The sequence below is a fragment of the Erythrolamprus reginae genome, chromosome 3, assembly GCF_031021105.1.
Source record: "Erythrolamprus reginae isolate rEryReg1 chromosome 3, rEryReg1.hap1, whole genome shotgun sequence".
NCBI classification, from domain to species: Eukaryota; Metazoa; Chordata; class Lepidosauria; order Squamata; family Dipsadidae; genus Erythrolamprus; species Erythrolamprus reginae.
The window spans coordinates 103,177,985-103,194,186 of record NC_091952.1 but is presented as its reverse complement, the minus strand read 5'-3'; the positions used below and the strand labels follow the sequence as shown (position 1 = coordinate 103,194,186).

The 16,202-nt window shown below is 35.7% G+C and overlaps 1 protein-coding gene across 1 annotated transcript in view; it reads right to left on the bottom strand.

Annotated features, from left to right (window-relative positions):
* HMCN1 (hemicentin 1) overlaps nucleotides 1–16,202 on the bottom strand; it is a 254,348-nt gene that overhangs the window by 210,462 nt on the left and 27,684 nt on the right. The window contains exons 2-4 of the mRNA XM_070749005.1: nucleotides 14,902–14,972; nucleotides 9,217–9,375; nucleotides 7,200–7,322 (exon numbers count right to left, since the gene is read on the bottom strand). Of these exons, the coding sequence (XP_070605106.1) occupies nucleotides 7,200–7,322; nucleotides 9,217–9,375; nucleotides 14,902–14,972 (353 nt within the window). The remainder of the gene's footprint in view (nucleotides 1–7,199; nucleotides 7,323–9,216; nucleotides 9,376–14,901; nucleotides 14,973–16,202) is intronic.

Here is a 16,202-nt window from a genome sequence, read left to right as displayed (position 1 = left end):
AGTAAGGAGTTAGGTTTGCTCTCAGTTTATTCTAGTGGCTTGCCCTGTCATTGTTGATGGGGGTGGTCTTGAACTTTCTTTGTTTGATCTATTTTACTGTCAGCTTGTTTGGCAGTTCCTTGATTAGGATATTGTTTACTTCTTGACTGTTGGTCTGATGTTAATCTTGGAGTTAATCTATGATCATCTGGGTGCTGATTGCTGATGTGGGGGGTGTTTTGGTCTTTTTGTTCCCTTTTGGCTCATTGATGGTCTCTTGCATAGTATGTAGATATTGTTTATGTATATGAGTCTACTGATGGCTAATTTGTCAGAGTGCCAGGCTTCTAGAAATTCCTTAGTGATTTTGGACTTGGCTTGCTCTAGACTGGTCACAGTTTCTCAATTGGAATTATGGTTAAGTCTGTCCATATGTTGTGAAATTACAGAGTTTTCATCATGTCTTCTGATAATATTCCAAGTATCTTTATAATACCCAATTCCCCACTTATGCATATTGATATGCTTCCTCTTAAAAGGCATTCATGGTTGAAATTTATTTATCAACAATTTGTTGTTACAGACATTACATTTTTGTTTATATATACTGATACAGAATATACAATGGGAAAAAAAATATTTAGTTAGACACCAATTGTGCGAGTTCTCCCACTTAAAAAAAGATGAGAGAGGCCTGTAATTTACATCATAGGTAGATCTCAACCATGAGATTCATTAAAAATCAGACAATGTGATTTTCTGCATGTGTTTTCTCATGTTGTCTCTCATAGTTGAAGTCTATCGATGATGTCAATTTCAGGCCTCTCTCATCTTTTTAAATGGGAGAACTTGAACAATTGGTGTCTGACTAAATACTTTTCCCCCCACTGTATACTGGTGATATATACTGCTCTATAACCAGGAAAGCCAATGGTTATGCACAATGTCCCAATCAACCTGTGCTAGAACGCATGCATGGAACAATAGCACTGTCAAAGCTCTGACTACATAGACTAAAATTCCAAACACTTTGAGGGGGAAATATATTTACATATTTTTTTGAAGAATACAACAGACAGCTGATGGAATACTGTATACATAAGAGAGTGTTTACAGTTATGGCAAATGATTCAAATTGTCCAAATTAAGAACATGTGTCTTTTTGATTCTGCAAATTCAATCATGAATTTGAGTGCTTGCAAAATGGCTATTGTCTATACCCATGTGGAACCTGAAAGTCCTCAAAAGAGATGCAAAATTGTTGTATTTTTTAACATACTTTTGTTTATGCTTTGGTAGATGTTTGAACGTAAAAATATCTGTAGTGAAACTTTGCTTACCGTATTTTCAGACGCACCAGAGTGTAAGACACACCTTAGTTTTGGGGAAGGAAAATAGGGAAAAGAATCTGCTTACCAGGTATTCATCTGGCTAGTATCCTTAACCAGCACATAATTTAACCCCTGGCTAGGGCTTTTAAAAAACTTTATTCAGAGAGAGTAACAATGAAAGAGCTTGCAAGCCAGTAAGAGCTGGGAACATCATTAGCACTTGGAAAGAAACATTCAGAGCAAATAGAGCAATGGAAAAAACCCTGCAAAGGCTTAGGGCTTAGAAAACATTCTTCACAGAGAGTAACAATGAAAGAGCTTGCAAGCTGGTAAGAGCCGCGAACATTGTTAGCACCTGGTTAGAGCTGGAAAGAAACTTCTTCAGAGCAAGTTAAAGTAATAAAAAAAACCCTGGAAAGACTTAGAGCTTGGAAAACATTCTCCGCAGAGAGAAACAATGAAAGAGTCTGCAAGGTAAGAGCTGGGAAGATCATTAGCAGCTAGTTATGGCTGGAGGGGGAAGCTACATTCAGAGTATAAGACGCACCCAAGTTATCAGCCTCTTTTAGGGAGGAAAAAGGTGCGCCTTATACTCTGAAAAATACGGTAGTTGCAAATGCAATTATTCAGAATAAGCAGATCCATAAAACTCAATCATTCCCAAATTATACTTCTAAAAATTATGCTGTGCTTTTAAAAAAAACATTTGTACACATCAACTTTAGCTTGAAAGTACAACTTTAGTCTACAAATATCTCCAAGACTCTTCAATATGCATCCACTGAGAAGGTTAGCCTTGAAATATTTTTTCTGATCTTGCCATATTCTGATCAAGCTCATTTTTTCTTCTCATTTTATTTTTCATTCCTTCTTTACCTTGAGATTGAACATAACCCAGTTGTTCAATCATACATAATGAATAGACACAACAGAATTATCCACTTTGGAATTGTCTTAATCATTACAAAATCGGAGTCCAAATCATCAGCTCACGCATGTGTTACTACGGTATATTACATAGTCATGGAAGATTGCAAATGTAGAGGAAATAGGCTATTGAAGTTACAGATACTCAAATAATTTTATTCTGCTATCTACAGTTTTAAAGAGAAGCTCCACATGAAATGGTCAAATAAAAATTAGTAAAAAGCTTGACTCTATTTATTTGAGTGTAAGTAAGGACACTGGTTTTGATTCAATTAAGAGAATGTGGTAGATGGGTAGAGTGCAGTACTGCAGGCCACTAAAGCTGACTGCTAGATCTGCAGGTCAGCGGTTCAAATCTCATCACTGGATCAAGGTTGACTCAGCCTTCCATCCTTCCAAGGTGGATAAATGAGGACCCGGAATGTGGGGGCAATATGCTGGCTCTGTTAAAAAGTGCTATTGCCAGCGTGTTGTAAGCCAGCCTGAATCTAAGGAGAAGGGCGGCATTAAAAAAATTGAATAAACAAACAAACAAACAAATAAATAAATAAATAAATATGTTCATATAGACTGTAGACTGATTAGTACCTCTGTACTATATATCTGCATAATCAAAAACTTTAAAGATATACTGCTTTTTAAAATATTTATTTCTCGTCTGTTGCCAATGCTTCTGTGCTCCCTTGTCCTACCTGTATCTCTGACTTTATCTATATTACTCTATTCCAGGAAAATATATACCATAAAATGTTTATTCTTCAACAAATACCTTTCTAAGTTTGCATTAAGTTTGGCTTCTTTCCAAAGCAGAAAATCAGGGTCTTGGGCTAAGTGGCTTTGTCGTGGACTACAGTGGTACCTCTACCTAAGAATGCCTCTACTTAAGAACTTTTCTAGATAGGAACCGGGTGTTCAAGATTTTTTTGCCTCTTCTTAAGAACCATTTTCTGCTTAAACCCGAGCCCGGAAAAATTTCCCAGGAAATTTGAGAGCAGCACAAAGGCCCGGCCAGTTTCTTGCCATTTCCCCTTTAATCCAGGCCATCTTGGGCTTTTCTGGGCTGCCAGAGGAGCCTTTTGGTGGTGCTTAAGGAGGCTTTGGCAGTCCAGAGTGAAAGAAGCATTTTTCTTTCTCTGGATGCTTGGAGAGGGAATAAACCACTTCCCTTGCGCTGCCTCCCATACACCTGGTGCAAGGTTGTCTCCTGGAGCGCCTGGGCATGGAAAGGCAAAAGGGGCTGCTTTGCCTGTCCAGATCAACTCGGCTTCGGCCAAACTGAGGAGTCACCACACTGAAGGAAAGGCACTGGCTACAAAGTGAGCAAGTGAGGGGAGAGGGGAGCCCTTCAGCATGGGAAGGAAGAGGAAGCAAGTAGCAGCAGCAGCAGCCGCCTTTCGGTCAAAGGAGAGGGAGGTTCCCCCCTCTCGCATGACTGGGTTTCTCTCTCTGGTGAGAGGGAGGCAGCCTCACGCCGGGTGTATTGGAGGTACGTGCTCCTCCTCACTGCCTCAGAGTCCCTCTATTTTTTTTAAGCCTTAAAGTTTTGGATTTTTTTGATTCCCCTCACCTCACCTTCTTCCTTCGGCAGTGACTGTCCTCCTAGTCTTCTTCCTCCTCCTCTTCCCACCCAAATTCTGAGCTTTTATTTCTTTCCTAATTGGTTTGCACATATTATTTGCTTTTACATTGATTCCTATGGGAAAAATTGCTTCTACTGACAAACCTTTGTACTGAAGAACCTGGTCTCGGAATGAGTTAAGTTCTTAAGTAGAGGTACCACTATATATGGTATGCAGTGACTAATGGGCAACAGCCTCAGGGTTTCAAGTGGAAATTGGCATAAATTAAAATAAAATTAAACTCCCAAGATGAATTCAGATGTTGTCAATATTTTCTTTTGTGACCTGCTTTTGTGGCTGGAAAAAGTCAACTATATCAAAGCCAAGAAGTTGAACTAACACAAATCCATGTACTGAAAGCATGTGAAAAACTGTTCCTGTATAATCATAACATGAAACATGCATGCCAGAATAAGATAAGCCAAGCTTGGCATATAAGCAAAAAATATTATACTGTTATAATGGAAAAACAATGCCATTTCAATATTACCATGTTGGGTTGCTGTTGTGTCTCTGCTTATGAGTTGGCTCTCTACCAATATAAGAGATTGCCAATATTATGTTGTGTGCTCAAAACTAAAATGTTTTAAAATGATTTTCTATAACTCTGACAATATGTTTCACTAGGCAAGTATAAATGAATTACCTGAGGCATAGTTTTATGTGGTTATGTAGCTTCTTTAGTATTGGATTGTCGCATGTTGTTTTTACTACTGTTGTTAGCCGCCCCGAATCTACGGAGAGGGGCGGCATACAAATCCAATAAAATGAAATGAAATATGTGGACTGAATTCAATTCTATGATGCCCCAAAAAATGGACAAGGTCATCCAATCTGTTAGTTTGTCCACCTTTCAATCAGATCATGGTCCCCCTTGGATTGTTTAGGAAGCCCAGGAAATGACAAAGAGATAGGTCCATGCACTTTTGAGAGAAGGGTTAGTCCCACTGGCCTTAAAGAAAGTGGTAGTCAGTCTATTCAAGAGCTGTGGCATCCACTCTCCTTGGATTCTAGAAAGCTCTTCAGACCTGGATCTGGTCCCAAGCCTGAGGTTAACATGGGAAGTTTATGGTTATTGTTTTTATATTATTATGGTTGGTTGTATAGTTAACCAAATCATTTTGATGAGATTTGGAATTTTTGTCCACATATTGAGCCCCCTCAAGGACTTGGAGTCGGAAATTGTTACTTTTTAATAGCATTAAAGGTATTGTCACCAGATGTATGCTGTTCCAAATAAAGCTTCCTCTTACAAATGACTCATGGTGATTTTGTAAGTGCTGATAGTGTTAATGTGATGATCCAGATATTTCGGAATTGTAGCCAAGACACCTGTCACTAATGTACTATTTTTGTTTTGTTTTGCCAAAGTCATTCTATTTGCAATTCTTTGTATTTTGTTATGTTCTCCAGTTTCTCTTCTGTTCTTCTGTCTCCAGATATTGCTACATCCACTATCATGTTGTTGTTAGTCCTTTTTCTCCTTATTTCTTTCTATTGAAGCCAATATAAATTATCTAAAAGATAAGCCCTTATTGATGGGGAGAGCAAGCAAACTGACTTTTGCTGAAAACAAAAAAAGTGAGATACAAGAAGATAAGAAATAAGACTACACCTGGTATAAACAAAGAACATGCTATTATGGAAAGCAGAGTTTCCATAAAGAATTTATTAGTGAAATCATCATATTCTATTTCTCTTTATCCAATATATTATATTCTTAATAATGTTACTCTGTTTCCTCAAAAATAAGACAGCCCTTGATAATAAGCCCAGTCGGGTTTTTGAATGCATGGCAATAAGGCTTATTTCAGGGTTCAAAAAAAATATAAAACAGTGTCTTGTTTTTGAGGAAACATGGATATTTTAAAAAGACAATTGTCATAATTAAACAGAGTTCTTCTTATAAAGAAGTCTAGAAATACCTGCTTGAAAAGGATTGCTATTCTAACAGGGAATCTGGCATTCTGAATAAAATAAAATCAGAACACAATCATAACATTTTTGCATATAATTTTGGTTAAAATGTTTAAACAAGACGATTAAAATGATACAAATTAATATAAGGAAAAAGAAAAAGACAGCTATAAAAGGAAAGGTAAAAAACACAAAAATAGAAAAAAGTTGAAAAAGTAGAAAAACAAAAAATATATAAAACTTCCAGCAGACGTGGTTGGTAAATCCACAGTAATTGAATTTAAACATGCCTGGGATAAACATATATCCATCCTAAGATAAAATACAGGAAATAATATAAGGGCAGACTAGATGGACCATGAAGTCTTTTTCTGCTGTCAATCTTCTATGTTTCTACGTTTCTATGTTTCTATAAAATATCATAGTCAGAACATCTAATATTCTGGTGGAATTTATTAATTCTAGCACCGTTAATTAAATTTGTATATTTATTAGATTTATATCCCATTTTTATTCAAAAGCTTCTTTCTGTTTTCTCCCACAACAGCCTTAAAGTTAATTAAATTAAGTCGAGAAAATATCATTGGCCCAAAATCACTCAGTTAGTTGTCATGGCTATGAATGGACTCGAATCTGGATCTTTCTTCACGTAGTCCTACATCTAATCGCTACCTCAAACAGAAATAAGAAACTAAGTACTTTTTACATCTGCTACCTACCAATGATGCAAGCTTTGCCCTCCCAGGAAAAAAACAGCATTCTTTAGCAATTAGACTTCTTTTTAAAGACCAGAAACACTTCGATTCAAATTTCTCATCCATGATGAAAAGGCCTTGAGTAATTCTCTAAAAACAGCTCCTTCATTATTTAATTTTGATGAATTCTACTGCAAGCTGATTTGATTTGCATCTCCCAAATCCATATGCAAATGAAAAGGGAATTATTCCCCCTGAATCTGCATAGCTGTGAACATTTTGAAGGTACTCTCAAACATATCAAACATGCTCCTAAACTATGCATTTTAAAATGTGTATTTAAAATTGGTATTTAAATACTTTGCCCTTTCAGATTCACATGCAGAAACAGAACAGAACAGATTTACAAGTAAGTAAATAAATAAATATAACATCCTGGATTTATTTAATTTTATCTCCAAGCTTAATTAATTCACAAATTCTCTTCCTACCTCCTTCCCTCCATCCCTTCTTACACATACACACAAAATTCAGGAAAGTAAATATTTAACAATAACAATAACAACAACAACAATAACAACAACAACCGAGTTGGAAGGGACCTTGGAAATCTTCTAGTCCAACCCCCTGCTTAGGTAGGAAACCCTACGCTATTTCAGACAAATGGTTTATCCCATATTCCATTTTAAAAAGCACAATTAGATTATCATCAATACAAGTTCCCATCATACCTCATTAACTTGCTTTTTATTCAAGTGAAAAACTTGACCAGAACTTGTTGAAGCAATCTCTTCATAGACTTTGTAACCAATATGTGCTCTGTCATCACAGTCTCCGGTTAGAACAAATACAACCTGTTTTTTTAAAAAAATAAATTAAATAATAATTGTTATTTAAATAGTCTTTATATGAAAGTGAATGAGAAAAATCAGATCATCAGAAATCAGCTGAAGAAAACTATGCATCATAACATTAAAGAGATAAAAATTATAAATACATTCAATTACAAAACAATTAACCATACTTTTTATAATAAGGCAGTCCAGATAACTCAAAGGATTTAGTTTTTTGGTTCATCGTTCCAGAAAGTCCAAGAAATTGCTACACACACACACATGCAGAGAGAGAGAGAGAGAGAGAGAGAGAGAGAGAGAGAGAGATATGCAAGAAAATAATAGCTTTACAGGGGGAAAGCAAATATGTTCCTTAATCTCATGAATGAAACTATAGAAAGTGGTAACATAAACATTGTAAGATGTAAAAATTGTCATAGAAAATCTTAGATTAATATTGTTTGAGCCTCATTATTATAGATATAATTCTTTATTTGCCAAGTGTGGTTGGACATATAAGGAATTTGTCTTTGATGCATATACTTTCAATGTACATAAAAAAGGCAAGAAACGTTTGTTAAGAATCATAAAGTGCAATACTTTATGATAGTCATAAGGTACAAATAAGCAATCAAATCATCCTGCATTGGTATGATTTGCATCATCAGCTGCATTGGTTGCCGATTAGCTTCCGGACACAATTCAAAGTGTTGGTTATGACTTACAAAGCCCTACATGGCATTGGGCCAGATTACCTTCAAGACTGCCTTCTGCTGCATGAATTCCAGCGCCCAGTCAGGTCCCACAGAGTTGGCCTTCTCAGGGTCCCGTCAACCAGACAATATTGTTTGGTATGGCCTAGGGGAAGAGCTTCTCTGTGGGGGCCCGGCCCTCTGGAATCAGCTCCCCCTGGAGATTCACACTGCCCCCAACCTCCTCGCCTTCCGTATAAATTTAAAGACCCATTTATGCCACCAGGCTTGGGGCCACTAGATCTTAGCCCCTAATCAATGAATGTTTAGTATGTTTGGTTGAGTGAATAGTGATGAATTTTTTAAAAAAAATTATATTAGCGTTTTTAAGTCTATTAATTGGATTTTCAGATGTATTGTTATGTTGTTCTGATGTGTTGTGATCCGCCCCAAGTCCTCGGAGAGGGGCGGCATACAAATCAAATCAAATCAAATAAATATATAAATAAATAAATACTAGGAAATAATCAATATAAATTGTAAGGATACAAGCAACAAGAAACTCTACATCATTTGAGAAAAATAGTTATCCAACATCATCTTAAAAACCTTCAGTATTGGAGCATTCACAACTTCTGGAGGCAAATTATTCCACTGATTAATTGTTCTGTCAAGAAATTTCTCCTTAGTTCTAAGTTGCTTTTCTCCTTGATTAGTTTCCACCCATTGCTTCTTATCCTACCCTCAGGTGTTTTGGAGAAGTTTTGAGGGTAGGAATTGAAACAATTTACTGGTATGTCCAGGATGCGAGGGGTCTATAAATATTTTCACAGCCATCTTTTTGACCCATGCTGTATACAGGCCCTCAATGGAAGGCAGGTTGGTAATAATTGTTTTTTTTCCCTGCAGTTCTAATTATTCATTGGAGTTAGACATGCCATTGATTTACCTTGCAATTGAGGATAGACATATTAGACAGAAATCTCCACTGACTGACTGACTGACTGACTGACTGACTGACTGACTGACTGACTGAATGAATGAATGAATGAATGAATGAATGAATGAATGAATGAATGAATACTTTATGCCACTTCAGTCATTCTGTCTTTAAATAGCTCGCAACAAAAATATAATAAACAAACATAATATTCATACATAATATACATTCAATAGCAAAATCACGTGTTTCAGTACAGGCAGTATTATAAAAGGGTTCATACCTGGGACTGCTTCTGCTGAATCAGCTGCAAGACCTCCTGAGTCAGTTTATAATCTTTGGACCGTGCATCAGTAAATACATAGATGAAGGAACCAGGAAGGGAAATTTCTAGAGCAATTTTGATGGCTCCAATGCTCATCTCTGGACAGTCACCACCTCCCTATGGCAAACAGAGAAATGAACAAAGAGACCTAAATCAAAATCAGTCTGAAAGTTTTTTTTTTAAGTTACAAAAATTCCATATTCACCAAGCCTACTACATACTATGGGTGTAGGATTTTAAGCAGGAAAATCCCAATTGTTTAAGGCAGGTTTTCTGGGTTCTCACTTCGCATCAAACCTACACCAAATAACAAGTTGCTGGCTTGCGTCTGGGACAGAAAGTTTTATTTGTAAATTTTACATTATCCTAATATAAGTTAACTGAACAAAACTAGTGCTAAACTTTCTTACCCACTTGCCCTGAAAGTTTCTCTAGAAGTCAATCTGCCTTCCAAAAATATGTCAGATAAAGCATTGGTGTTCCCATTGCCTTTTCAATAAGACTAGCAGGAAAATAAATGGGGACGGGCACTGTTTTCTAACAAAGAGAGAATGAACTATAGCGTTCCTCATTTGAAGCTCCATAATTATAATTGTAGAAACAAATCTAATATTTTCAATCCTAATAAAATTATATCCATAATTCTGTTTAAACCCATACATTGTTAATTCCTCAAGTTAGCCAACATTTGAACGTAGATGGTACACAAACAGCTTTTAAAATACTGCAGTCTAGTTCGAAATATTCCTCCACCTCTTCAGAATTGAGTTATTGCTACCAGGGATACAGTATAGAAATACGATTATCAAGTTCCTATATATGTATTAATACATTTCCTATTGTACTATAGTTTACACAATAAGATTTTTAGATATTTCTAAAGCTGTCGATGTAACAGTATTTTTGCCAATTTCTACTACACTGTATTTTCTAGTTTTAATGGTTTTCAAAACTAAGCTATCTGGAAGATCAATTGAATGAAGCACAACTAATAAATCAATAAAAATGCTCATTAGCTAGATTTAATATATTACATCTTGATTCATTACACTGTTTGGAAACAAACACCAATACTTTAAAATATACCTTCTGATTTTCCAGTGGAAAGACAAAATAACCCACCCACCCACCCCCCAAAAAAAAATCAACTATCAACAAGAATGAACATGGTGGAAGAATGTTTTAAAAGGAATTTTTTATTATTATTATTCATGTGAACTGCCAATGTTTTTCTGTCTTTAGGGAAAAATTAATGTAAGCCCTATTATTTTTTCCTGCTGCTATAAGAAAACATTGCTTTGATAAATTACCATATTATCTTTACTATCAGTGTTGTATATGTTATATTTTATTTCTAAAAAGCCTCATTTTCATAAGCATTTTTTGGTTTGTCCTGTGATTCCCATTTTAGAAACAAAATGATTAATAATAATAGTCATTTTTTTCATGTACACCATTTAAACACATGATTCAAAAAAAAACTTCTAGGTTAAAATTTGGCAACCTAAATATTCAATCTGATATCTACCAGATGTTCTGTCTTCAGTTCCAATTAGTCACATCCAACAAGGCCAACAGCAAAGTATAAAAGATCGCTTTACCTTTAGATCTCCCAAACTCAACTTGGATAATTTGGGTTGATACACAGTCATTATTTATAAACTGCCCCCATTTTTATTGCTGTCCTTAAATATCTTTTCAAAAATAAAAAAAGAAAATTATCTTCTTCTTTCATTACCAGCAGCAATGGGTTGCTACCAGTACAATAAAGGATGGCGTACCTGTAGCGATCACTGCGTGCGCAGCTTCAATTAGTTTGCGTGTATGCATGTACATCCCAGTGTTTTTGCTTTTGTGTATGCGTAGGAAACAAAATATCACAAGGAGACACATGCAAACATAAGATTTCAGAAATTTATAAATCACTGTTATTAAATTCATGGAGATTCTTGTTCAGGAATTAGCCAATCAATCTCCTTAGTCTGACTGCTCTAGATGTAAACAATGATTAATTTAAGAGTCACTTGTTCCATTCTGATCTAGTGAGATTCTGTAAAGCAGGGATGTCAACCTCATGTTATCACGGTAGCATCATGTGACGTATCAGGACTTTTTTCACTTTGCTAAACCGGGTGGAGCCAGATCCAGCACATGACGGGCCATGAGTTTGACACCCCTGCTCTAAAAGCTAGCTTTTCTAGAAATTCAGTACACCAGTTAAATGCATGACTCACATATGACAACAATTTACCCTGATCGATTTTATTTAACTTTTCCCTTTCTTGTTCAGTGTTCCAAAATGCAGAATCTTTATATTAGGGTTTCAGACAGCACAAAAATGGATACTATATTCTATCTTTGGCTTATTCGGTGTAGCGTATCTCAGTACAATAGTAGCTTCAAAGCAGACTGTCTTACTTCCTCAAAATTCATATTGAATACTGATTATGGGAGACAAACTCCAATACATCAAGAAGGGACCAGATTGTGATTGTATAAAATAGATTTAATACAGAGTTGGAGTGTTGAGATACTGGAATTCTCTGATCTTGGGTCTACATTTGCAATGCTTTCAAATGACTCCTAAGATACAACCCAAAGGTGCCAGACAGGAAAAGGATTAATACGACCATTGTGAATATACTTTAAACTAGCTTCCCTGTGTTGAACAATTTTCTACCACAGCATAATTATATTGTTTCTGTCTCTTTTATCTTTATTTTTGCCAGAAATATATAGGACATATCCTGAAATAACCCCACTCAATTGGGCTGTTGTATTTGATCACCACAACTTTTGCAGTGAACATTATTTGAAAACCTCCTTTGGAAAAACAAATGTTCCACTACTTCAGTACATTATTCATTTGATATTAAATTGACACTAATTCTTTGCTCTCCTAACTAATGAAAAACATACATTTTCCTTTCCCTGCAGCATAAATATGTCTCATTGCTGTAAAGTTATAATGATGGCTTTTTCTTTTATTAAGTCACATTTTTCTTTTGTTCTCCTTCCCATACTGCAGTGTGCATGTATCTTGGGCACGTAAGAAGATGTCCTTTCAGAGCCACACAAACAACTTTTTTAGCAAACAATTTCCTATGTTTAGTCTTTCATTTTACAAATTATGATATTTTAAGTGATGGATCAGTTGGTACAATCCAGAGGGTTCTGAAGAAAAAGAAGCAAAATCATTTGCATTATCTGTGGAACCTTCAACCTTTGGATGCAGCCCCACGTCTCAGTCCTTTGGCGTACCAACTCATATTAAAACAATCAAAGAGTTTGAGGGCAAAAAGCAGTGAAGCCTGATTGATAACTTGGCAACTTTAAGATTTCTGGTCTTCAATTTCTAGATGGCTGACTGGAGAATTCTGGAAGTTGAAGTCCACAAGTTTTAAAACTGCTGTTTGGAGACCCCTAATTTAGAATGTTCTTTTCTACCCTCTAGTGTGGCAGGGATTATAAAACCCACTAGAATACTAAAGGTTGGGGGAGACTACTTCAGAGATCAGCTGGTGGAGGAAAATAAACATTTTTTTTCTTTTGCCTCTCATCAAGTTAATGAAAGCCATGTAGCGACTAATAAGCACCTAGGACATGTTTCCTACCCATTACTTTGTAAGGAGAAAATCTTCTCCTTTCACCACACAAATCAATCCATTAATTGATTTATTCTGTGGAGAATGGAAGGAAAAAAATGTCCTTTGCTTTCCTTCTCCCATCCAATAATGCCTTGAACAATGCAATTTATTCCAACTGCTAACAAGATACTTTGAACATTCAGAGCATTCATGGTTTCAGAGTATGTTTAAGTTTAATTCATAGTTTAACTCATAGTTTAATGAATACCTTAATGAATAGTTGACTTAAGTAAACTATTACTTAAATTTACTAGTTAACTCAAGTAAACTATTCATTAAATAAACTTAATGAAGAGTTTAATGAATAGCATTCATAGTTTAAGAGTAGCTGTTGGGTCATTAACCTTTGGTAAGATAGGGACCTATATATCCTGAGCATGTGAAAACAGATTCCAGCAGACTGGGTGGATGAAATCTACTACATTAGGTCAACAATCATGAAGGTGGTCTCTGCAAGCACTGAGAGCTTTGCAAGAGCTGCAAGACACTAAGAGCAAGGCAAGACACGAAAGATACCCTGGGTGCAAACCATCTTCAACTGTCTTGACTCTTATCCTGCTATTGGACCAAGATGGAATCTGGGAAGAGAGAGTGAGGTTGATTATGCACACTTCTCCCTCACTTTAATCCAATTCACTTGCAAGTCTTTGCTGTTGTTAGCCGCCCCGAGTCTGCGGAGAGGGGCGGCATACAAATCCAATAAATAAATAAATAATAAATAACTCTTGACATCTCTGCCCAAGATGTCAAGGTCCTCTTCGAAAACGATGGATGAACATCATCAGTTTCAGTAATTATTACAACTATGAAGATACTATTCTCTTTGGATTGTATGACATGAGATTTAAATGAACTCCTCTCAACTCAAGTCTTCCCTAATATTGTACTCTAGACATGTTGGAGTTCGATCCCCATCATCCATTCAGCATCCAGAGAGATCATGTTAAGTAAGGTTATCTTTACCTTATTCTGCAGATCTCTCTAGCTCAATGGATATTTTGTTTTAGAATCTACTCCCAAAATTGAGGTGCATGGAACTTTCCAAACAGCTACAATATATGAATTAAGCCATATTATTACCGTATTTTTGGTGTATAAGACATACCTTTTTCCTCCCTAAAAGAGGCTGATAATTAGGGTGTGTCATATACTCTGAATGTAGCTTCCCCCCCCTCCAGCCCTAACTAGCTGCTAACGATTTTCCAAGCTCTTACCTTGCAGGCACTTTCATTGTTTCTCTCTGCAAATAATTTTTTCCAAGCCCTAAGTCTTTGCAGGGGTTTTTTCATTACTCATTGCTCTGAGTAAGGTTTTTTCCAGCCCTAACCAGGTGCTAACTCGCTTGCAAGCTCTTTCATTGTTACTCTCTGCCAAGAATGTATTCCAAACCCTGTCTTTGTAGGATTTTTTTTCATTGCTTTACTTGGTCCAGATATTAATGCTATGCTATTAGTGCTATTAATGTACCCAAGCTCTTTCAATGTTACTCTCGGTGATGAATGTTTTCCAAGCCCTAAGTCTTTACAGGGGTTTTTTCATCACTCTAACTTGCTCTGAGTAAATTTCTTTCCAGCCCTAACCAGGTGCTAACAATGTCCCCAGCTTGCAAACTCTTTCATTGTTACTCTTTGCGAAGAATGCAGATTCTTTTCCTTATTTTCCTCCCCAAAAACTACGGTATGTCTTATACTCCAAAAAATACAGTAGGTAACTTTCTATGCTATGCTCGAGAAAAATAACAAAATGGAGAAAGTTACTGCAAGCATCTTTACAATAAAGAATTAACTACACTAATTTAGAATGTAGATGTAGATAGTAAGTCACCTTTTAGAATGCCATGACATAGAACTCTCCAGCATGTATTAAGCTAGGAATGGGGGAATTAAATTTTCCTTATGTTTAACTTGATAAGTGCATTAGTTTTTCTAGTCTAATGAAGCTTATACAATTACCCTCCCATGCAGTCTTGTGAAATTAAAAAAAATAGTCCACTCACCTGAACATATAGTTCTCTGAGTTCATATTGAAATTTCTTAGGATCTGTGGTAATGGTTACAGGACCAATTTCTGAAAGGAAAACAAGAAATTCAAGAGAAAGTTAAAAGAGGCTTAATAGGTGCAAAGGTTGATACATACACAAACACTGCATATTCTTTATTATGGTAAGTGACCAGTGCAAAAATGTGTATGTTATATATGTATATATAAGCTAAAAAGTTGTAGTCTCCAAATTATAAAATTCTTTGAGCTTATCTAGTGAACTAATCATATGATACCTATTCTCTTTAATTCTTGCGTAGGCGCCTGTAAGTAAACTGAGAAGTAAATAATTTTATATACAATAATGAATTGGGTTAAAATATAGAATTGTGCCCGCTAACCATACTGAATCACATAAATGCTATAATGTCAGATTGCTTTTTCATGAAATTTGGTCTTGATTGGGCAATTCTACAAGAACAATTCCCCAACTGTGAGAAAACATGTACAAAGAGTACAACAGTGGAGGTTTTTTTCTTACATTCTTGCATTATACAATGCCAAATTCTCAAAGAGCAAAATGCCATTCCCTAAAATCACTTATAAGGAACAGCAGATATCAAATCATGATTATCTAATAAATAATGGACAAAGATCTCATCAGGTCAAGTGTTCTGAAAAAGTGTGAAGCCAAATAAGTATCAGTAGGACATCTGCTAACTCAGACAAATAAATATTGATAGTAAGTGAATTTGGACAAAAGGAACTTAATTATTTCAAAGAAAATACTGTATGTGCATTTTGTTGCTTTGAAAGCCCTCTAGATACTGTACTGCCTTAGTTATCATGGCCAGGAAAAAAGAATGATGAAAAATGAAGTTCAACAACAACATCTGGAGAACTACAAGATTGTCTTCTCTGTGTTAGAGTACCATGTAAGGGAAAGGACCTCTGTACCATTGTGTAGCAATATAATTTAAGGATAACCTAAGAATCTATAGTGTTCCCCCATGATTGCAATATCTATTTTGAATTATTAAATAAATCAGCCAGAGGACTGGGTAAAATACAAACGATAATGCAACTTTACCTACATTTTTATGTTTTAATACCAATAAAAGTTTAAACAAGTTTCGAGAGATATGAGGGTAACAAAATACAAAAAGAAAAAAAAATACCCAACCCTAACAAAAGTTTTACAAACTCAGAGCTCTTTTACTACAGACAAGAAATAACTCATATTTATAAAGAAGATCTTCCTGCTGTAGATCATAAATCTCCACATCTGCACATCAGCACCAGAGTTTAAATAATACG